The following is a 25,755-nucleotide window of genomic DNA, read 5'->3' on the forward strand; positions in this document are numbered from 1 at the left end:
CTGAACATCCATGATGTTATCGACATAATGATCTCCATGAGGTTGACTGCACACTTCAGCACCACGGACAGATCCTCTCAGGACGATTGAAGCAGGTTTTAACAAAAATAAGTTCCTGAGAAAATGTTCTTTTACTAAACGTGTTGAAGGTTGAAAAGCTCCTCAGATCTTCAGGTTAATCTCTGTCTAGACTCCAGTCTTTCTTCCATTAGACTCTTGTTTAACATTCTATCTTTGTTGTTAAGTGAGTCTGGAACTGACTCCAGTGTCTCGTCCTCTTGACTCTGTTTCTACATCTTAAGACTGTTTGGATCTTTATTATGACAACATTTGTGAAGCATCGACTCACAAACATGTTAGTGATCGAGTCTTATGGTGTTTAACTCACACACTCAACTCACACACACTCAACTCACACACAATATACATACACTAAACACACGCACACACGGTCACACACAACAAACACTCAACACATACACACAACCCACACACAACATACATGCACACACATACACAGAATTCACACACACAACATACATGCACACACATACACACAACTCACACACACTCAACACAACATACATGCACACACATTCACACAACTCACACACACAACATACATGCACACACATACACACAACTCACACACACTCAACACATCATACATGCACACACATACACAGAATTCACACACACAACATACATGCACACACATACACACAACTCACACACACTCAACACAACATACATGCACACACATTCACACAACTCACACACACAACATACATGCACACACATACACACAACTCACACACACTCAACACATCATACATGCACACATATACACACAACTCACACACACTCAACTCTCACACACAACATACATGCACACACATACACACAACTCACACACAATATACAAACACTTAACATACACAACATAAATTAAAAACAAACACACACACGGTCCGGACAACACTCAACAAACATGCAAACAAACTTCAGACACCTACAACACACAAATTACAATCAGCACAAACACACATCATACCCTCAACACACACACACACAACGTCTTACACACAGGGACACACATTGCAAAGACAACACACAATATACATGCACAACAAACACACACATGCGCGCACACAAACTTGCACACTCACACACATGGGTACACACAAAAGACACACACAAACCCACTCACACAGCTTGTCCTCACCTCCCCTGGTCTGCAGGTCTCTGGATCTGACCGGGCCTCTGTTCCTGGGAGGAGTTCCCAACGTTCCCGACAACTTCCCGTTCGACAGCCGTGAGTTCATCGGCTGCATGAAGGACCTTCACATCGACAGCAGACCTCTGGACCTCGCAGGATTCATCGCCAACAACGGGACGGTCGCGGGTGAGTCGTGGCTACACTTGTAGTAACCAATAGTAACGATATCATGGATCATATTAACCTTGAATCCTCAGGATGTTCCGCCAAGACGTCCTTCTGCAAGTCCAGCCCCTGTCAGAACGGAGGGACCTGCAGGGTCAGCTGGGAGACCTTCTCCTGCGACTGTCCGGTGGGATACGGCGGGAAAGACTGTAGTCATGGTAACGGATGTCTTCTCGAGGAGATGATTGGACGAGATGTTTGACTCCATGTGTGTCGCAGTCATGACTCACCCGCACCGGTTCTCGGGCAACAGCGTCCTGTGGTGGGACCTGAAGAACGACGTGACCATCTCCACGCCCTGGTACCTGGGCCTGGTCTTCAGAACCAGAGCCAGAGACGGAACTCTACTGCACGCTCAGGCGGCCCAGTACAAGAACCTGCTGTTCCAGGTCCGAATACACACAATACACACACATGTACACACTTATATACACATATATAAACACATATATACATATACATACACACAATCAATACACACACATGTAAACACTTATACACACGTTCAATACACACACATGTACACAATTATATACACACATGTACACACTTATATACACACATATAAACACATATATACATATATATACACACAATCAATACACACACATGTAAACACTTATACACACGTTCAATACACACACATGTACACACTTATATACACACATGTACACACTTATATACACATATATAAACACATATATACATATACATACACACAATCAATACACACACATGTAAACACTTATACACACGTTCAATACACACACATGTACACACTTATATGCACACATATGCACACATATATACATATATATACACACAATCAATACACACACATGTAAACACTTATACACACGTTCAATACACACACATGTACACACTTATATACACACATATGCACACATATATACATATATATACACACAATCAATACACACACATGTAAACACTTATACACACGTTCAATACACACACATGTACACACTTATATACACACATATAAACACATATATACATATATATACACACAATCAATACACACACATGTAAACACTTATACACACGTTCAATACACACACATGTACACACTTATATACACACATGTACACACTTATATACACACATATGCACACATATATACATATATATACACACAATCAATACACACACATGTAAACACTTATACACACGTTCAATACACACACATGTACACAATTATATACACACATGTACACACTTATATACACATATATAAACACATATATACATATACATACACACAATCAATACACACAAATGTAAACACTTATACACACGTTCAATACACACACATGTACACACTTATATACACACATGTACACACTTATATACACACATATAAACACATATATACATATACATACACACAATCAATACACACACTTATATACACACATATACAGACAAACAATACATCCATATATACACACAATCTATACACACATACAGTATACACACAATCCATACACATATATATATATACACACACATATACACTCAAGCAATACACACATAAATACAAACACATACACACATATATCCATATATACACACAATCAATAACACAAACACACAGTACACACACAAAACAAGCACACATTTTTGCATGCGTTCACAAACACAACTCAAACTCACACCCACTGACATAAGTACACACAAACACACACACACTCACTCACTCTGTCAATGTTGTTCTCTAACATGTGTAACATCTCCAGGTGATCAACGGTCAGCTGGTCTTCTCCGTCACTGGAGGTTCTTCTCGACCCGTCCGTCTGAGGCTCGATCAGGTCCAAGTGTCCGACGGTCGCTGGCATGACCTTCAGCTGGAGCTCAGAGACGTGCGCAGCGGGAGAGAGACCAGATATGTTGCTACACTCAGACTGGACTTCGGACTCTACCAGGTACACACACACACACCAGGAGAACACACACACACACCAGGTAAACACACACACACCAGGTGAACACACACACCAGGAGAACACACACACCAGGTAAACACACACACACCAGGTGAACACACACACCAGGAGAACACACACACCAGGTAAACACACACACACCAGGTAAACACACACACACCAGGAGAACACACACACCAGGTAAACACACACACACCAGGTGAACACACACACCAGGTAAACACACACACACACCAGGTAAACACACACACACACCAGGTGAACACACACACCAGGAGAACACACACACACCAGGAGAACACACACACACCAGGAGAACACACACACACCAGGTGAACACACACTCCATCAGGTGAACACACACACACCAGGTGAACACACACTCCATCAGGTGAACACACACACACCAGGAGAACACACACACACACCAGGTGAACACACACTCCACCAGGTGAACACACACACACCAGGAGAACACACACACACCAGGTGGACACACACACACCAGGAGAACACACACACACACCAGATAAACACACACACACCAGATAAACACACACACACCAGGTAAACAAAGACACACACACCAGGTAAACACACACACACACACTAGGTAAACACACACACACACCAGGTAAACACACACACACCAGGTAAACACAAACACACACACACCAGGAACATAAATTCTCTCCTCCTTCACTAAACGATCGTCATTAATCTGCGACTCATGGATTTAAATTCATTAAAGGATTAATTCTTTAATGAGTTTAATTCACAAGAACAACTTCCTGTGAACATTTTAATCTCGACAACATTTTTAATTTCTCTTCGTTGAGTAATGATGACGATCACGACCGAACACTTGAACTTGAAACACAAACATCAATCAATCTCATCATGGTTCAATCTAATCTAATCTAATCTAATCCGCCTCTGGATCTTCAGGGAACGGTGGTCGTGGAGAACGAGATCCACGGTTTGAAGGTGAAACACCTGCACGTGGGAGGAGTTCTGGGTTCTGGAGAAGTTCAGAACGGGATCAAGGGATGTATTCAAGTGAGTTGATGGTTCTGGAGAATCCAAGGAATATTATGTATTTATAATGTTTTTCAATTGAATCATTTACGTATTTTCTATGTTGATTTATTTTATTTTATTTAATCATTTAATTTAATCATTTCTATATTGAAAAGTTGATATTTTATTTATTTAATAATTTATATGGAAATAATGTAATTATTTCGTATTGATTAAAGTTAATTATTTATATATTGCAACTAATATTTTTTTCATAATTCAATGAAATAGTTGAATTTGTTCTTATTAAATAATTTCACAAAATTATTATTTATTATTTTTAGAAGTCGAATGTAATACTTTCAATTAATAATTGAATAATTAAATTAAATTATTTTTACATTGAAACTAATCACTATTTTTCATTAATTGTATTTAATAATTTCTTGATCGTAAATTAAAACTATTATTTTGTTAATAATTGAATTAAATTATTTTCATGAATTTTTAAATATTCACTTTTGAAAATGTATTGATTATTGAAGTTAGAATATGAAACTACGTGTTATTTTAATTTATTTTAATAATATATTCAATTATTACACAACAAAAACATAAATTATTGTAAATGAATATAAATGTTTATAAATGTTATAATTGTTTATAAATGATTGTTAATGATTATATATGATTATAAATTATTATAAATGATTATAAATGATTATAAATAATTATGAATGATTATAAATGATTGTAAATGTTCATAAATTATTATAAATGATTATAAACGATTATAAATGATTATAAATGATTATAAATGATTATAAATAATTATAAATGATTATAAATGATTGTAAATGTTCATAAATTATTATAAACGATTATAAATGATTATAAATGATTATAAATAATTATGAATCATTATAAATGATTGTAAATGTTCATAAATGATTATAAATGATTATAAATGATTATAAACGATTATAAACGATTATAAAAGTCTATAAATGATTGTAAATGATTATAAATGTCTATAAATGATTATAAATGATTATAAATGTTCATAAATGATTATAAATGATTATAAATGTTTACAAATGATTGGAAATGATTGTCAATGATTGTAAATGATTATAAATGATTATAAATGATTATAAATGATTATAAATGTTTATAAATGATTATAAATGATTATAAATGATTATAAATGATTATAAATGGTTATAAATGATTATAAATGATTATAAATGGTTACAAATGATTGGAAATGATTGTCAATGATTGTAAATGATTATAAATGATTATAAATGATTATAAATGATTATAAATGATTATAAATGATTGTCAATGATTGTCAATGATGTCAATCTCTGGACCTGCTCTGACCTGCCGACCCTCCACCAGGGGGTCCGTCTGGGGGTCCGTCCGGACGCTCCTGCTCTCCCTCGACCCTCCAAGACGGTGAAGGTGGAGAGCGGCTGCGGCGTCGCGAACCCGTGCTCGTCGTCTCCGTGTCCGGCTCACAGCCAGTGCTCGGACCAGTGGGAGCGTCACGCCTGCGTCTGCGACGCCGGTGAGTCCAGAACCTTTTAACTCCAACCTTTGCTCAATGATTTCCTTTGAACCGTGTTGCCTGAGTCTCTCCCTCACGCTGGTGCGACGAACACAGATGGTGGAAACTAATGAAAGGCAGAAAGTGAATCTGGGTTAAACAGATATTTGTAACGACTGCACCTGAGACCGCCAGCGATGGAGAGACTTCAGGCAAAACTTTCCTCACTGGAATATAATGAGCTCTAATTAATGCGAACGAGAGAGAGGGAGGAGAAGAGGTTCGGAAATATCTGAAAGACTAAAATAGAAGGAGAGTCTGTGGTGAATAATAAATGAAATGGAAAAGACGAGTGGAAAGAAAAAAAAAAAACAGGAGAAAGACAAATAGCCTGGAACGTGTTTGAATAAAGTTTTAAAAGCAACATAAAGGTCACGAAGACATTCCACGCTCTCAGGTTTGAAAACTTGACTGACAGGACGTTACAAACACCTTCTCTGACATCGGCGAGGGGGTGAAGAGAACGGAGAGAATGAGAGAATGGAGAGAACGGAGAGAGTAGAGGAAGGAAGGAAAGTTTGAGAAGTTAGTTGTGAAAGAGCCTCAGGTGTGGCAGCAGGAGAGAGGAAGCACGGTTAGCATCCTGCAGCCCCGCGGCTAACGCTAACATCTTGACTTAAAATAAAGTTAAACATATGCTCCTGACGCTGGACACACACACACACTAACACACACTCACACACACACATCATTACAATAATTAAGTGTTGTTTGTGTGTCAGAGAACATCCATGAAAGTTCCACAAGACAATGACGAGAGTTGGATCTGAATTATTCTCTTTCATCATTTGAGCTTCGTATGAAGTGAAATTAAACTAATGAGCTTCTCATCACTTCTCATCTGCTGCAACTTCCTAGAAGAAACACACACACACACACACACACACACACACACACACACACATAGACAGATCGACAGATACAAGGACACATAGATACAAGGAAACAGACACAAGGAAACAAAGATACACAGACACACAGATACAAGGACACATATATACAAAGATACACAGACACACAGATACAAGGACACATATACTGTATACAAAGATACACAGACACACAGATACAAGGACACATATATACAAAGATACACAGATACACAGATACAAGGACACATATACTGTATACAAAGATACACAGACACACAGATACAAGGACACATATATACAAAGATACACAGATACACGGATACAAGGACACATAGATACAAGGAAACAGACACAAGGAAACAAAGATACACAGACACACAGATACAAGGACATATATATACAAAGATACACAGACACACAGATACAAGGACACATATATACAAAGATACACAGACACACAGATACAAGGACACATAGATACAAGGAAACAGACACAAGGAAACAAAGATACACAGACACACAGATACAAGGACACATATATACAAAGATACACAGACACACAGATACAAGGACACATATACTGTATACAAAGATACACAGACACACAGATACAAGGACACATATATACAAAGATACACAGATACACGGATACAAGGACACATAGATACAAGGAAACAGACACAAGGAAACAAAGATACACAGACACACAGATACAAGGACATATATATACAAAGATACACAGACACACAGATACAAGGACACATATATACAAAGATACACAGACACACAGATACAAGGACACATATATACAAAGATACACAGACACACAAATACAAGGACACATATATACAAAGATACACAGATACACGGATACAAGGACACATATATACAAAGATACACAGATACACAGACACACAGATACAAGGACACATATATACAAAGATACACAGATACACAGACACACAGATACAAGGACACATATATACAAAGATACACAGACACACAGATACAAGGACACATATATACAAAGATACACAGACACACAAATACAAGGACACATATATACAAAGATACACAGATACACGGATACAAGGACACATATATACAAAGATACACAGATACACAGATACACAGATACACGGATACAAGGACACATATATACAAAGATACACAGATACACGGATACAAGGACACATATATACAAAGATACACAGATACACAGACACACAGATACAAGGACACATATATACAAAGATACACAGATACACGGATACAAGGACACATATATACAAAGATACACAGACACACAGATACAAGGACACATATATACAAAGATACACAGATACACGGATACAAGGACACATATATACAAAGATACACAGATACACAGACACACAGATACAAGGACACATATATACAAAGATACACAGCCAAACAAATACAAAGACACACAGATCCAAAGACACACAGATACAAAAACACAGATACACAGATACAAAGACACACATACTCACAAAATGACAGACCCACAATCAAGTTCTGCATGATAGACAACAATACTTTTAAATCCACGTCTAGTTGTGTGTTTTATGTTGTTCGTCCACACAAAGGTATAGTTTCTTTGACCTTGTATCTCATTATGAAGGTCATATGTTCATGAACAATCGTTACATTGATTCATGTTAATTAAAGTGTGTACGTCTAACATGCAGTATTTCTAAAAGTATCTTTCATGGAACATTCTTGTAGTTCTTTAGAGATGAAACACATCTTTGCTCGACACGTTGTATTTGAATCAAATGAAGAAAGAGAAACGAGTGAAGTTGATGAAGTGTGTTGTCAGGAAACCACAGATTTATCGCTCACAGTGTTTTCTTCGGTTCTCACATGAAGCCTCAGGTGTTCGTTCAGGTGAAACTTCTGCTCTTTGACAAACGACCCGTTGGCGACAAACACATGGATCGATGTCAGAACCAGGTTCGGTCCATTGTTTCCAGAGAAAAGACGAGACTTCTCTGCCGAACACTCTTCGCTCTCGACGAGGAGTCGTAGAAAGTCTCAGCAGCGCCGGAGGAAATCATTTATTAATACTGGCATTAGCAAAGTAATAAGGCTGTGATCACAGTGGGTTTAACTTGGAGAGACATCACTCAACGTTTAATCCACTTGGACCAGGTCCTATTTCATCGTGGATTAGCTCCGTGTCTGTACAAGCCCGGGACCTTCTTAACTCACGGTGCCGTCTGTGTTCAACCACTGGGATCACGACTGCTTTTTTTATTCAAATTTCATCATTTGAATTCTAACTAGACTTTTAATGAAAATATCACATTTAACTGAGTTTTTAGTCGAGTTTCATTCACAATGTATCAGAGGTTTTTACACTATTGAATACTTGCCAGTTTTTTTAAACGGATAAACTTCAACAATAGAACTTAGTGGGAGACAGTGAACTCCCATAATGCCTTTCTACACTGATTCCTCGCTACAATACTGTATTTAAATTCTACAGCTATGTTAGTATGTCGAAAGTTATCAAAAGCAAGTGATTGGTTGGCTGGGCGGCAAAGCATTATGGGAGCTGTTCAGGTCACCGTTACTGAGAGGGTTGTTGGGAGGGAAAACGTGTAATGATCGCCACTTCCTGGTTTTAAAAACGTAACTCTTGCGATAAACAAACACATTGTCGTCAAGTGTATTTTTACAATACGCAACATACACTAAACACACACACACACGGTCAAACACAACAAACACTTAACACACATGCACACAAACTCAAAAAACCCACAACACAAATTAGACTCAGCACACACACAAACTCAACACACATAACATACATGCACACACATACAGTACACACAACTCACACACACTCAACACACATGCAATATACTAACACTTACAATACGCAACATACACTAAACAGTTTTCTTCATAGTTTTGTTGGAGCGACAATTGTCTTTGCTGCAATATTATTTAAAAGATTAAATCTCTGTGTTTGTTGTTGTTGTGTCATTAACTCAGATTTTAAAAGATCAAGGAATGAAAATCAGTCGTTTCTATGGCAACCTTTTACCATCAATTAAAACACCAAAAATGAAGGAAATTTAAGTGAAACATGGAGGATGATTTATTGGCGTCTTAACGACGTCTAACTCAGTCGTGAATAAACGCATGAGTCGTGAAGTGATGCTGAGATTCCTGGAGTTGATCACGAGCTTCCAGAGAGAAAAAACATGTTTCCTGGAACACAATGTTTGTCATTTTTCCTTCTGTCGTTAAAAGCGTCTGAAGGCCAGTGTTTGCTTCTCCGCCTTGTTGCCATGGTGACGTGAAACGACGAGAGCAGGAGGAAGAGACGTTTAGATGATGGAAGAGTGAGACGATGTGTTCGGAGCGAGGACTGAGGTCTGAAAGGATGTTTAGAAATCTCTTCTCTCCGACGTCCCAGGCTTAATAAGAAAAGTGATTCCTGGGTTTTCTCACCTCATAAAGGTTTGTCACTCGGGAGTGAAAGCGACTCTTAAGAAAGTGCAAACACACTTCAATAACACGGAGTCTACAGAGACCAGTTCACGTTAGATTGAAACTGAAGCAGCAGCCGCTCTTCAGATGATGATGGTGTAGATACTTTACCATCCAGGATATCATTATATTTGCTATACATCCTTTAGATACACAGACATATAGATACACAGACACATAGATACACAGACACATAGATACACAGACGCATAGATACACAGACATATAGATACACAGACACATAGATACACAGACACATAGATACACAGACATATAGATACACAGACGCATAGATACACAGACATATAGATACACAGACACATAGATACACAGACATTTAGATACACAGACACATAGATACACAGACATATAGATACACAGACACATAGATACACAGACATATAGATACACAGACACATAGTTACACAGACGCATAGATACACAGACATATAGATACACAGACACATAAATACACAGACATTTAGATACACAGACACATAGATACACATACATATAGATACACAGACACATAGTTACACAGACGCATAGATACACAGACATATAGATACACAGACACATAGATACACAGACATATAGATACACAGACACATAGATACACAGACATATAGATACACAGACACATAGTTACACAGACGCATAGATACACAGACATATAGATACACAGACACATAGATACACAGACATTTAGATACACAGACACATAGATACACATACATATAGATACACAGACACATAGTTACACAGACGCATAGATACACAGACATATAGATACACAGACATTTAGATACACAGACACATAGATACACATACATATAGATACACAGACACATAGTTACACAGACGCATAGATACACAGACATATAGATACACAGACACATAGTTACACAGACGCATAGATACACAGACATATAGATACATAGACACATAGATACACAGACATATAGATACACAGACACATAGTTACACAGACGCATAGATACACAGACACATAGATACACAGACATATAGATACACAGACGCATAGATACACAGACATATAGATACACAGACATATAGATACACAGACACATAGATACACAGACATATAGATACACAGACACATAGATACACAGACATATAGATACACAGACACATAGATACACAGACATATAGATACACAGACGCATAGATACACAGACATATAGATACACAGACACATAGATACACAGACATTTAGATACACAGACACATAGATACACAGACATATAGATACACAGACACATAGATACACAGACATATAGATACACAGACACATAGTTACACAGACGCATAGATACACAGACATATAGATACACAGACACATAGATACACAGACATTTAGATACACAGACACATAGATACACATACATATAGATACACAGACACATAGTTACACAGACGCATAGATACACAGACATATAGATACACAGACACATAGATACACAGACATTTAGATACACAGACACATAGATACACATACATATAGATACACAGACACATAGTTACACAGACGCATAGATACACAGACATATAGATACACAGACACATAGTTACACAGACGCATAGATACACAGACATATAGATACACAGACATATAGATACACAGACATATAGATACAAAGACACATAGATACACAGACATATAGATACACAGACGCATAGATACACAGACATATAGATACACAGACACATAGATACACAGACATTTAGATACACAGACACATAGATACACAGACATATAGATACACGGACACATAGATACACAGACATATAGATACACAGACACATAGTTACACAGACGCATAGATACACAGACATATAGATACACAGACACATAGATACACAGACATTTAGATACACAGACACATAGATACACATACATATAGATACACAGACACATAGTTACACAGACGCATAGATACACAGACACATAGATACACAGACATTTAGATACACAGACACATAGATACACATACATATAGATACACAGACACATAGTTACACAGACGCATAGATACACAGACATATAGATACACAGACACATAGTTACACAGACGCATAGATACACAGACATATAGATACACAGACATATAGATACACAGACACATAGTTACACAGACGCATAGATACACAGACATATAGATACACAGACATATAGATACACAGACACATAGTTACACAGACGCATAGATACACAGACATATAGATACACAGACACATAGTTACACAGACGCATAGATACACAGACATATAGATACACAGACACATAGATACACAGACATATAGATACACAGACACATAGTTACACAGACGCATAGATACACAGACATATAGATACACAGACACATAGTTACACAGACGCATAGATACACAGACATATAGATACACAGACACATAGATACACAGACATATAGATACACAGACACATAGTTACACAGACGCATAGATACACAGACATATAGATACACAGACACATAGTTACACAGACGCATAGATACACAGACATATAGATACACAGACACATAGATACACAGACATATAGATACACAGACACATAGTTACACAGACGCATAGATACACAGACATATAGATACACAGACACATAGATACACAGACACATAGATACACAGACACATAGTTACACAGACGCATAGATACACAGACATATAGATACACAGACACATAGTTACACAGACGCATAGATACACAGACATATAGATACACAGACACATAGTTACACAGACGCATAGATACACAGACATATAGATACACAGACACATAGATACACAGACATTTAGATACACAGACACATAGATACACAGACACACAGATACACAGACATTTAGATACACAGACATATAGATACACAGACATTTAGATACACAGACATATAGATACACAGACACACAGATACACAGACACACAGATACACAGACATTTAGATACACAGACATATAGATACACAGACATATAGATACACAGACACACAGATACACAGACATTTAGATACACAGACATATAGATACACAGACATATAGATACACAGACATTTAGATACACAGACATATAGATACACAGACATTTAGATACACAGACATTTAGATACACAGACATATAGATACACAGACACACAGATACACAGACATTTAGATACACAGACATATAGATACACAGACATATAGATACACAGACATTTAGATACACAGACATATAGATACACAGACACACAGATACACAGACATTTAGATACACAGACATATAGATACACAGACACACAGATACACAGACATTTAGATACACAGACATATAGATACACAGACATTTAGATACACAGACATATAGATACACAGACACATAGATACACAGACATATAGATACACAGACACATAGATACACAGATACATAGATACACAGACACATAGATACACAGACACATAGATACACAGACACACAGATACACAGAAACACAGATACAAGGACACACAGATACAAGGACACACAGATACACAGATACAAGGACACACAGACACACAGATACAAGGACACACAGATACACAGATACAAGGACACACAGATACAAGGACACACAGATACACAGATACAAGGACACACAGATGCACAGACACACAGATACAAGGACACAGATACACAGATACACAGATACACATATACACAGATACAAGGACACACAGATACACAAATACAAGGACGCACAGATACACAGACACACAAATACAAGGACACACAGATACACATATACACAGATACAAGGACACACAGTGACACAAATACAAGGACACACAGATATACAGATACACAGATACAAGGACACACAGATACACATATACACAGATACAAGGACACACAGATACACAAATACAAGGACGCACAGATACACAGACACACAAATACAAGGACACACAGATACACGGACACAAAGATACAAGGACACACAGATACAAGGACACACAGATACAAGGACACACAGATACACAGACACACAAATACAAGGACACACAGATACACAGACACACAAATACAAGGACACATAGATACACAGACACACAAATACAAGGACACACAGATATACAGATACACAGATACACAGACACACAAATACAAGGACACACAGATATACAGATACACAGATACAAGGACACACAGATACACAGATACAAGGACACACAGATATACAGATACACAGATATAAGGACACACAGATACAAGGACACACAGATACAAGGACACACAGATACACGGATACAAGGACACACAGATACAAGGACACACAGATACGCAGATACAAGGACACACAGATACACGGATACAAGGACACACAGATACACAGATACAAGGACACACAGATACACGGATACAAGGACACACAGATACACGGATACAAGGACACACAGATACACGGATACAAGGACACACAGATACACGGATACAAGGACACACAGATACACAGATACAAGGACACACAGATACACAGATACAAGGACACACAGATACATGGATACAAGGACACACAGATACAAGGACACACAGATACACAGATACAAGGACACACAGATACAAGGACACACAGATACACAGATACACAGATACAAGGACACACAGATACAAGGACACACAGATACACAGATACAAGGACACACGGATACAAGGACACACAGATACACAGATACAAGGACACACAGATACACAGATACAAGGACACACAGATACAAGGACACACAGATACACAGATACAAGGACACACAGATACAAGGACACACAGATACAAGGACACACAGATACAAGGACACACAGATACACAGATACAAGGACACACAGATACACAGATACAAGGACACACAGATACAAGGACACACAGATACACAGATACAAGGACACACAGATACAAGGACACACAGATACAAGGACACACAGATACACAGATACACAGATACAAGGACACACAGATACACGGATACAAGGACACACAGATACACGGATACAAGGACACACAGATACACGGATACAAGGACACACAGATACACGGATACAAGGACACACAGATACACAGATACAAGGACACACAGATACACAGATACAAGGACACACAGATACATGGATACAAGGACACACAGATACAAGGACACACAGATACACAGATACAAGGACACACAGATACAAGGACACACAGATACACAGATACACAGATACAAGGACACACAGATACAAGGACACACAGATACACAGATACAAGGACACACGGATACAAGGACACACAGATACACAGATACAAGGACACACAGATACACAGATACAAGGACACACAGATACAAGGACACACAGATACACAGATACAAGGACACACAGATACACAGATACAAGGACACACAGATACAAGGACACACAGATACACAGATACACAGATACAAGGACACACAGATACACAGATACAAGGACACACAGATACACAGATACACAGATACAAGGACACACAGATACACAGATACAAGGACACACAGATACAAGGACACACAGATACATGACTTCATGTATGACAGTGCAAAGAGAAATCACATTTTTTACACTAAAACACAGTCAAACACAACCACCTTAATTTAAAGCACAAGAAAACCTACTCAATATTGTTCAAGTTCAACCAACAATTGAAAATATTTTCTGATTAAAATTCTGAGAGAAAAGCCACAAATATGTTTTATGCTTAAATTAGCTTCTATTTAGACTTATTGTTGAATTGTTTTCTTTAAATTTTATTTAAAATATCAGCTTTACAACCTTCTCTTCCAAACCACGTGGACTTTATCTAACTTTAAATCCATAATAAAACCACGAATGCCAAATAAATGAATGCTTTAGATTTCTTTGAAAGAATCTTGTAAAAAAAATTGTATAGCTTTTGAGGAAAAGTGAATCAAACGAGATTAATGATGAAAATGCATCTAAAATCATTTCCTGCACCGTTTACTCCGACACTCTTATCTCCGAGCGTTTAAAAAGGTATCAATTAGTGAGAAACTCTCAGCTCAGGCGTTTAGGAAGTAGGTCACGACAGGAGACCCTCCCTAAACGAGCTAAACGCACCCCGAAGACGACAGGAAGCGCTCGGCTCCACTCATTAGCAGGGTTTGATCTCCGGGTGTGTATCGACAGACGAGCGGCACGAGAACCGTGTCAGCGTTTTGTGTCGTCCGGAGAAACAAGCCGACGATTAGAAGAAGCTGGAACTCAAACTTCGCTCAAACCTCGGTGTTCCTGCAGGTTTCTACGGGAGGAGCTGCTCGGACGCCTGTCATCTCAACCCCTGCGAGAACGAGGCCAAGTGCCACAGGAAGCCCAGCTCGTCTCACGGATACATCTGCGACTGCGGCGACAACAACTACGGGCAGTACTGCCAACACAGGTATACACACCCACACACACACACACACACACACACACATGAATTAACCCGGCACGAGGTCCCGCAGCACTCTTTGATGTTCAGCTTATGTGTGTGTGTTTGTGTTGAAAGCTTAAGTTCTGCCTTGTTGTCCCGTATCTCTGCTCGTCCATGTAATCCACTGTGGGATGAGTGAAGACTTAACACACTGACACACACACACACACACACACACACTCACACACACACACACGAGGTTATCGGAGTGAACCAGCAAGACCCTGGTGTGAACTTTTCCGTCTCCCGCCACGACAATCTCGGGACGAGTCGCTCGTCTTTGATCCGTGTCGGCCATTTTTATTTGATCCCGACAGAACTTTTATGACGTCGGTGTCGAAGGAGATCATTTCAGACTGTGATCATAATTATTGTCAATTATTTTATCCTAAATTCAGCTTATATTAAAAATACAAACTACTTTGGTAGATGTTTCTCTCGCCTGTGATAACATCATGGAATCATAATAGTTAGTGAAAATATAAAAGGTTCAACTCTTAGTCACAATTGTCTTAATGATGTTTGTTTGTCTTTCACCAAACGCATCATTGTTGAATGTTGATTGACATCTGTCATCTAGGTGACATTTTTTAAATAAACATTGATTCTGATCAACCAACCGTGGCAGGAATTATAGAACATGAATATATGATTGTTGGACCCCAGTTTCCACTTGAATTTCCATTTGTCTAGTTTGATTTAGTGATAAAAATCATCATTGATTGACGATCAAAATATGACTAAAACTTCTGAAGTAAAACATTTTTACCTTCATTTAATCCGATCTTCACTTTGCTTCTGGCAGGATCGACCAGCAGTGTCCGAGGGGCTGGTGGGGGTCCCCGACGTGCGGTCCGTGTCACTGCGACACCAACAAAGGCTTCGACCCCGACTGCAACAAGACCAGCGGAGAATGTTACTGCAAGGTTCGTCTCCTCTGTGGACACTTCAACAAACGACGACTGAAGCCTCGTACAAAGTATCTTGTAAACACAAGTAACTGATCAACAAAAGTGGATCATTCTGTCAAAGTTTCATTTAAAGAGAGAAGGAATGAACAAAAGCACTGTCCATGGTGCTGAACCCAACACATCACTATGTCCATGGTGCTGAACACAACACCTCACTCTGTCCATGGTGCTGAACACAACACATCACTCTGTCCATGGTGCTGAACACAACACCTCACTCAGTTCATGGTGCTGAACACAACAGATCACTCTGTCCATGGTGCTGAACACAACACCGCACTCTATCCATGGTGCTGAACCCAACACATCACTCTGTCCATGGTGCTGAACACAACACATCACTCTGTCCATGGTGCTGAACACAACACATCACTCTGTCCATGGTGCTGAACACAACACAACACATCACTCTGTCCATGGTGCTGAACACAACACCGCACTCTGTCCATGGTGCTGAACACAACACCGCACTCTGTCCATGGTGCTGAACACAACATCTCACTCTGTATATGGATAGTAAATACATATTTCCTAATTCAATAAATATACAACATTAAAAAAATGACATATTTCCTAAATAAATATAAAAAGAATACATACATGTATCATAATAAAAATAAATATGAAAGAATACATATGTGAAAAGTGAAGGATAAATAAAATGAGAATAAAAACAATAAAAATATATGATCAGTACCATTAATAATTCACATTTTAAATGATAATATTTGGTCTCCTTGTATAATTATCAGAAAAGTAGATTTTTATTTATCTTACTGAGATCATCTTTGCACATCAAAGAATCCAGGGAACATGTTTAATTCCACATACGTGTGTAGATCACACTCATCTTTACATCCTTTCTTTACAGTAGATCTGAATAGTGACGCCTGTTGTCGACTCAAGGTTCTCCTCCCTCGAGTCAAGGCCACCGAAGATCCTTCTATTGTGTCAACACTGATGAACGTGTGTCTCAACAAAACCACCCTTTTTGTATTGAATGTTGCCATGGCGACCGCAGAGCAGCTCAAGACAACGTCCTTGAATGTTCTTGTGGTCTGGTGTTCTCAGGAGTTCCACTACCAGCCCAGAGGCTCCGACAGCTGCACGCCCTGCGACTGTTACCCCGTCGGCTCCTTCTCGCGCTCCTGCGACCCCGAGTCGGGTCAGTGCCAGTGCCGACCCGGGGTCATCGGGCGACAGTGCAACACTTGTGACAACCCCTTCGCTGAGGTCACCAACGCAGGCTGTGAAGGTGTGTTTGTGGAACACTATGATACTCTTGAATACTTTCACATGATATCACTTCTGTACTTATATGTGTAGCAATGTTTATTGTTGTTCATATATTTAACGTAGTTTGATTTATTATCACTATAGAGAGAGATGGTGAAATACTTGATTCAACTCAGTCATTACTGACAGCATCTGTTTCAAAATGACATGGCAAAGGAAGAATAAACATACAAAATAAATAAATACATGTTTCATTATTTAATAAATATACAAAATAAATAAATACATATTTCATAAATAAATATACTAAATATTTCATAGTTATAGTTATGGAATATTTATTAATATTTTAGATTTATTTAAGTAAATAAATATACAAAATAAAAACTATTAAATATTAAATAAATATACAAATTAAATAAATACATATTTCATAGTTTAATAGATATACGAAATAAAAATAAAAAATATTTCATGATTTTAAAAAAAATACACAAAATAAATTAATACATATTTTATAATTAAATAAATAAATACAATAAATACATGTTTCATTATTTAATAAATATACAACATAAATAAATACATATTTCATTATTTAATAAATATACAAAATAAATAAATACATATTTCATAAATAAATATACTAAATATTTCATAGTTATAGTTATGAAATATTTATTAATATTTTAGATTTATTTAAGTAAATAAATATACAAAATAAAAACTATTAAATATTAAATAAATATACAAATTAAATAAATACATATTTCATAGTTTAATAGATATACGAAATAAAAATAAAAAATATTTCATGATTTTAAAAAAAATACACAAAATAAATTAATACATATTTTATAATTAAATACAATAAATAAATACATGTTTCATAATTAAATAAATAGACAAAATAAATGAATACATGTTTAATAATTTAAAAATATACAAAATAAATAAATAAATATTTAATAAATAAATACACAAAATAAATAAATACATATTTTATAATTAAAGAAATAAACAAACTAAATAAATACATGTTTCAAAATTAAATACAATTTAAAAATAATTCAATTAATTATAAACAAAATATAAAAAGTAAAGGATAAATTATTATATTGATGGATAAATTGTTTACATTAAAAATATGTTGCATATGTTGTAGTTAGTGTGAATAATTAAATAAACAAAAATTAATATAAAATAAAATAAATAAATATAATACATTATACAAATAATTATTATTTTCCTATTTTTTCTATTGTTTTTTCTATTGAATATTCTTTTGTTCATTTTTAATATGTGAACTCAATAATAAATAGGTTTAATCTTCTGTTGTGATCAGTAAGTGTGTGTGTGTGTGTGTGTGTGTGTGTGTGTGTGTGTGTGTGTGTGTGTGTGTGTGTGTGTGTGTGTGTGTGTGTTTGTTAACAAGCTAATATGAACGTAATCCTTCTTCTTCTCCTGCCAGTCATTTATGATGGATGTCCTAAGACCGTCACTCAGGGGATCTGGTGGCCTCGGACCAAGTTCAACCTTCCTGCAGCCGTGTCGTGTCCTAAAGGCTCCGTGGGTCGGTGTCGTCCCAGAGATGCATCTTAAGATGTTTCTCTGTCACTAAAGAAGTTCTTTGTTCCTGCAGGCGCCGCCATCAGACACTGCGACGTGGAGCGAGGCTGGATGGAGCCGGACTTGTACAACTGCACGTCTCCTCCGTTCGTGGAGCTCAACTCTGCCGTGAGTTTCAAACTACAGACCTTTTTTTCCTTCAACACCTTCAGCTCAACCGTCTTCTCGTCCAGCTGGACTCTCTGGACCGCAACGAGACGGAGCTCAACACCATCGCGGAGAAGAAACTGGCTCACCAGCTGCGGGACGTGACCGAGTCCACCGCCCGTCTCTACGGCAACGACCTGCAGATCGCCGAGCGCCTCCTGTCTCGACTCCTGACCTTCGAGGCGCAGCAGAGCGGCTTCGGGCTCACGGCCACGCAGGACGCTCACTTTAACGAGGTACATGCGTCTTCCTGCGTGTCAACCTGTTCCCATCATGCTTTGCCGCCCAGCCAACCAATCACATATGACGCTCACTTAAACGAGGTACATGCGTCTTCCTGCGTGTCAACCTGTTCCCATCATGCTTTGCCGCCCAGCCAACCAATCACATATGACGCTCACTTTAACGAGGTACATGTGTCTTCCTGCGTGTCAACCTGCTCCCATCATGCTTTGCCGCCCAGCCAACCAATCACGTATGACGCTCACTTTAACGAGGTACATGCGTCTTCCTGCGTGTCAACCTGTTCCCATCATGCTTTGCCGCCCAGCCAACCAATCACATATGACGCTCACTTTAACGAGGTACCTTTGCGTCTTCCCGCGTAACATAATTAAATAATGTGTAATTAAATATATATGCAAAAAAATTAACATATTACATAGTTAAATAAATAAACAAATAAATAAATATATATTTCATAATTAAATAAATATATATAATAAATAAATATTTCATATTTGAATAACCATACAAAATAAATAAATACATATTTCCTAGTTAAATAAATAAACAAATAAATAAATAGATATTTCATAATTAAATAAATATATATAATAAATAAATATTTCATATTTCAATAACTATACAAATAATTAAATACATATTTCATAATTAAATAAATATACAAAATACATATATACATATTTCATTGTTAAATAAATATAAGAATACATAAATACATGTTTCATAATTAAATAACTATACAAAATAAATAAATATACAAAATAAATCAAATTAATTAATTCTCTACGTACACGTGTCTTCCCTGCGTAACAACTTGCTCCCATGATGCTTTGCCGCCCAGTCAACCAATCACAGATGACCATCACTTTTGTCACAGCAACAAAGAAACATAAATACAGTATTGTATCGACCAATCAGCCAACCAATCACATATGACGCTCACTTTAACGAGGTACATGTGTCTTCCTGCGTGTCAACCTGTTCCCATCATGCTTTGCCGCCCAGCCAACCAATCACATATGACGCTCACTTTAACGAGGTACATGCGTCTTCCTGCGTGTCAACCTGTTCCCATCATGCTTTGCCGCCCAGCCAACCAATCACATATGACGCTCACTTTAACGAGGTACATGTGTCTTCCTGCGTGTCAACCTGTTCCCATCATGCTTTGCCGCCCAGCCAACCAATCACATATGACGCTCACTTTAACGAGGTACATGTGTCTTCCTGCGTGTCAACCTGTTCCCATCATGCTTTGCCGCCCAGCCAACCAATCACATATGACGCTCACTTTAACGAGGTACATGTGTCTTCCTGCGTGTCAACCTGTTCCCATCATGCTTTGCCGCCCAGCCAACCAATCACATATGACGCTCACTTTAACGAGGTACATGCGTCTTCCTGCGTGTCAACCTGTTCCCATCATGCTTTGCCGCCCAGCCAACCAATCACATATGTCGCTCACTTTAACGAGGTACATGTGTCTTCCTGCGTGTCAACCTGTTCCCATCATGCTTTGCCGCCCAGCCAACCAATCACATATGACGCTCACTTTAACGAGGTACATGTGTCTTCCTGCGTGTCAACCTGCTCCCATCATGCTTTGCCGCCCAGCCAACCAATCACATATGACGCTCACTTTAACGAGGTACATGTGTCTTCCTGCGTGTCAACCTGTTCCCATCATGCTTTGCCGCCCAGCCAACCAATCACATATGACGCTCACTTTAACGAGGTACATGCGTCTTCCTGCGTGTCAACCTGTTCCCATCATGCTTTGCCGCCCAGCCAACCAATCACATATGACGCTCACTTTAACGAGGTACATGTGTCTTCCTGCGTGTCAACCTGTTCCCATCATGCTTTGCCGCCCAGCCAACCAATCACATATGACGCTCACTTTAACGAGGTACATGCGTCTTCCTGCGTGTCAACCTGTTCCCATCATGCTTTGCCGCCCAGCCAACCAATCACATATGTCGCTCACTTTAACGAGGTACATGTGTCTTCCTGCGTGTCAACCTGTTCCCATCATGCTTTGCCGCCCAGCCAACCAATCACATATGTCGCTCACTTTAACGAGGTACATGTGTCTTCCTGCGTGTCAACCTGTTCCCATCATGCTTTGCCGCCCAGCCAACCAATCACATATGACGCTCACTTTAACGAGGTACCTTTGCGTCTTCCCGCGTAACATAATTAAATAATGTGTAATTAAATATATATGCAAAAAAATTAACATATTACATAGTTAAATAAATAAACAAATAAATAAATATATATTTCATAATTAAATAAATATATATAATAAATAAATATTTCATATTTGAATAACCATACAAAATAAATAAATACATATTTCCTAGTTAAATAAATAAACAAATAAATAAATAGATATTTCATAATTAAATAAATATATATAATAAATAAATATTTCATATTTCAATAACTATACAAATAATTAAATACATATTTCATAATTAAATAAATATACAAAATACATATTTCATTGTTAAATAAATATAAGAATACATAAATACATGTTTCATAATTAAATAACTATACAAAATAAATAAATATACAAAATAAATCAAATTAATTAATTCTCTACGTACACGTGTCTTCCCTGCGTAACAACTTGCTCCCATGATGCTTTGCCGCCCAGTCAACCAATCACAGATGACCATCACTTTTGTCACAGCAACAAAGAAACATAAATACAGTATTGTATCGACCAATCAGCCGTCCTACACAAAGCAGTGTGTAGAAAAGGCATCATGGGAGTTCACTGTTCTGTTGGCACCATAAGTGAGGTGGGCGTGGCCATCAGTGTCTCAGTTCTGTTGAACACGTGGACTGAACCCATGAAACATTTACACAACAAGCTTCCATTTTATCTTTTTAGATGAAAATAAACGTTTCTCTATAATTAGGACAGAAAAGGATGGATTGATTGTGTCGTTTAATCACTGCCTCAATCATTGTTCAATTCCCTCCTACAAGTTTCCACCTGCTGGTGATGAGCGGGACTGCATCAGATCCTGGTTTAATAATAATAATAATTGAACACAAAGGACTGTGAGTCGCTCCAACATGGCGACACGAGCGTCTCTCGGTGGAGCTGCTCACATGATCAATAAACACTAGTTGCCATGGCTACACTTTAAAAGCCTCCTGCGGTGAAATGAAAATGTTTCCTCCGGCGTTTCACTTAACGACCTCAGTAAACAACCATTAGAACACCAGGGGTGTGTAACAAATCACTTGTGCACTTACACTTCATATTTTGAGTGCGTCCTGATGATCAGTGTGCGAGAATGTAGTGAGCAGTGAGCAGAAACTTGAGTGTGGATCGATGCACACTTTCCACCCTCAACGTCCTCCATCTTAGTGACGTAGATGATGTTAAACTGAAGCTTTCTTCGGGCAAATACTGATGTAAATGTCTTGAGAAAACACTCATTTTACCACAAAACAACACAAAAGTTATAACACAATGAAACACAACTTAATAACTCGTTTTTCAATACGAAACGATACACTCAATGATACACTCAACGATACGCTCAACGATACACTAAACGGTACACTCAACGATACACTTAACGATACACTCAATGATAGACTCAACGATACACTAAACGGTACACTCAACGATACACTTAACGATACACTCAACAATACACTCAATGATACACTCAACAATACACTCAACAATACGCTCAACAATACACTTAACGATACGCTCAACAATACACTCAACGATACGCTCAACAATACACTCAATGATACTCTCAACAATACACTCAACGATACACTCAACAATACACTCAATGATACACTCAACAATACACTCAACAATACACTCAACAATACGCTCAACAATAAACTTAACGATACGCTCAACAATACACTTAACGATACACTCAACAATACACTCAATGATACACTCAACAATACACTCAACAATACGCTCAACAATACACTTAACGATACCCTCAACAATACACTCAACGATACGCTCAACAATACACTCAATGATACACTCAACAATACACTCAACAATACGCTCAACAATACACTTAACAATACGCTCAACAATACACTTAACGATACGCTCAACAATACACTCAACGATACGCTCAACGATACGCTCAATGATACGCTCAACAATACACTCAACGATACACTAAACAATACGCTCAACGATACACTTAACGATACAATTTGATACGAAACTTATGCATCGAAATATATCAAAGTGACTTTAGAAACTGCTGAAGTCAACTGTATCCCCTCGTCCTCAGTCATCACCGGGATTGCTGCCATCTAGAGGCCAGAAGTTGAAATACAACAGAAAAATAAACAAAAGCTGTAAATCTCTGCTTGTTAATTGTAATTAAAAATGTACATTTTAGTTTATTTGTTTTTTAAATAGCAATGGGCTTCATGGACGGTAACAACACAACACAACACACACTCACACAACACACACAACACACTCACACATAAGTCGCCCATAAACACAGGAGCCAACTCTGCACCACCTAGAGTTACACGCCTTCAAGGCATCCATGGATCCAGATGGTGATT

The 25,755-nt window shown here is 37.8% G+C and overlaps 1 protein-coding gene across 5 annotated transcripts in view; it reads left to right on the forward strand.

Annotated features, from left to right (window-relative positions):
- Positions 1-25,755, forward strand: part of celsr3 (cadherin, EGF LAG seven-pass G-type receptor 3) — a 92,419-nt gene that overhangs the window by 46,318 nt on the left and 20,346 nt on the right. For all 5 annotated transcript variants that reach the window (XM_087781334.1, XM_087781336.1, XM_087781338.1 and 2 more), the window contains exons 8-19: positions 1,242-1,405; positions 1,477-1,602; positions 1,664-1,833; positions 3,205-3,390; positions 4,360-4,470; positions 5,836-6,004; positions 16,756-16,897; positions 17,739-17,859; positions 18,976-19,159; positions 20,612-20,713; positions 20,783-20,877; positions 20,943-21,152. In XM_087781334.1, coding sequence (XP_087637460.1) covers positions 1,242-1,405; positions 1,477-1,602; positions 1,664-1,833; positions 3,205-3,390; positions 4,360-4,470; positions 5,836-6,004; positions 16,756-16,897; positions 17,739-17,859; positions 18,976-19,159; positions 20,612-20,713; positions 20,783-20,877; positions 20,943-21,152 — 1,780 coding nt within the window. The remainder of the gene's footprint in view (positions 1-1,241; positions 1,406-1,476; positions 1,603-1,663; positions 1,834-3,204; positions 3,391-4,359; positions 4,471-5,835; positions 6,005-16,755; positions 16,898-17,738; positions 17,860-18,975; positions 19,160-20,611; positions 20,714-20,782; positions 20,878-20,942; positions 21,153-25,755) is intronic.

The sequence above is a fragment of the Callionymus lyra genome, chromosome 19 (genome assembly GCF_982586985.1).
Source record: "Callionymus lyra chromosome 19, fCalLyr1.hap1.1, whole genome shotgun sequence".
Classification (NCBI taxonomy): Eukaryota; Metazoa; Chordata; class Actinopteri; order Syngnathiformes; family Callionymidae; genus Callionymus; species Callionymus lyra.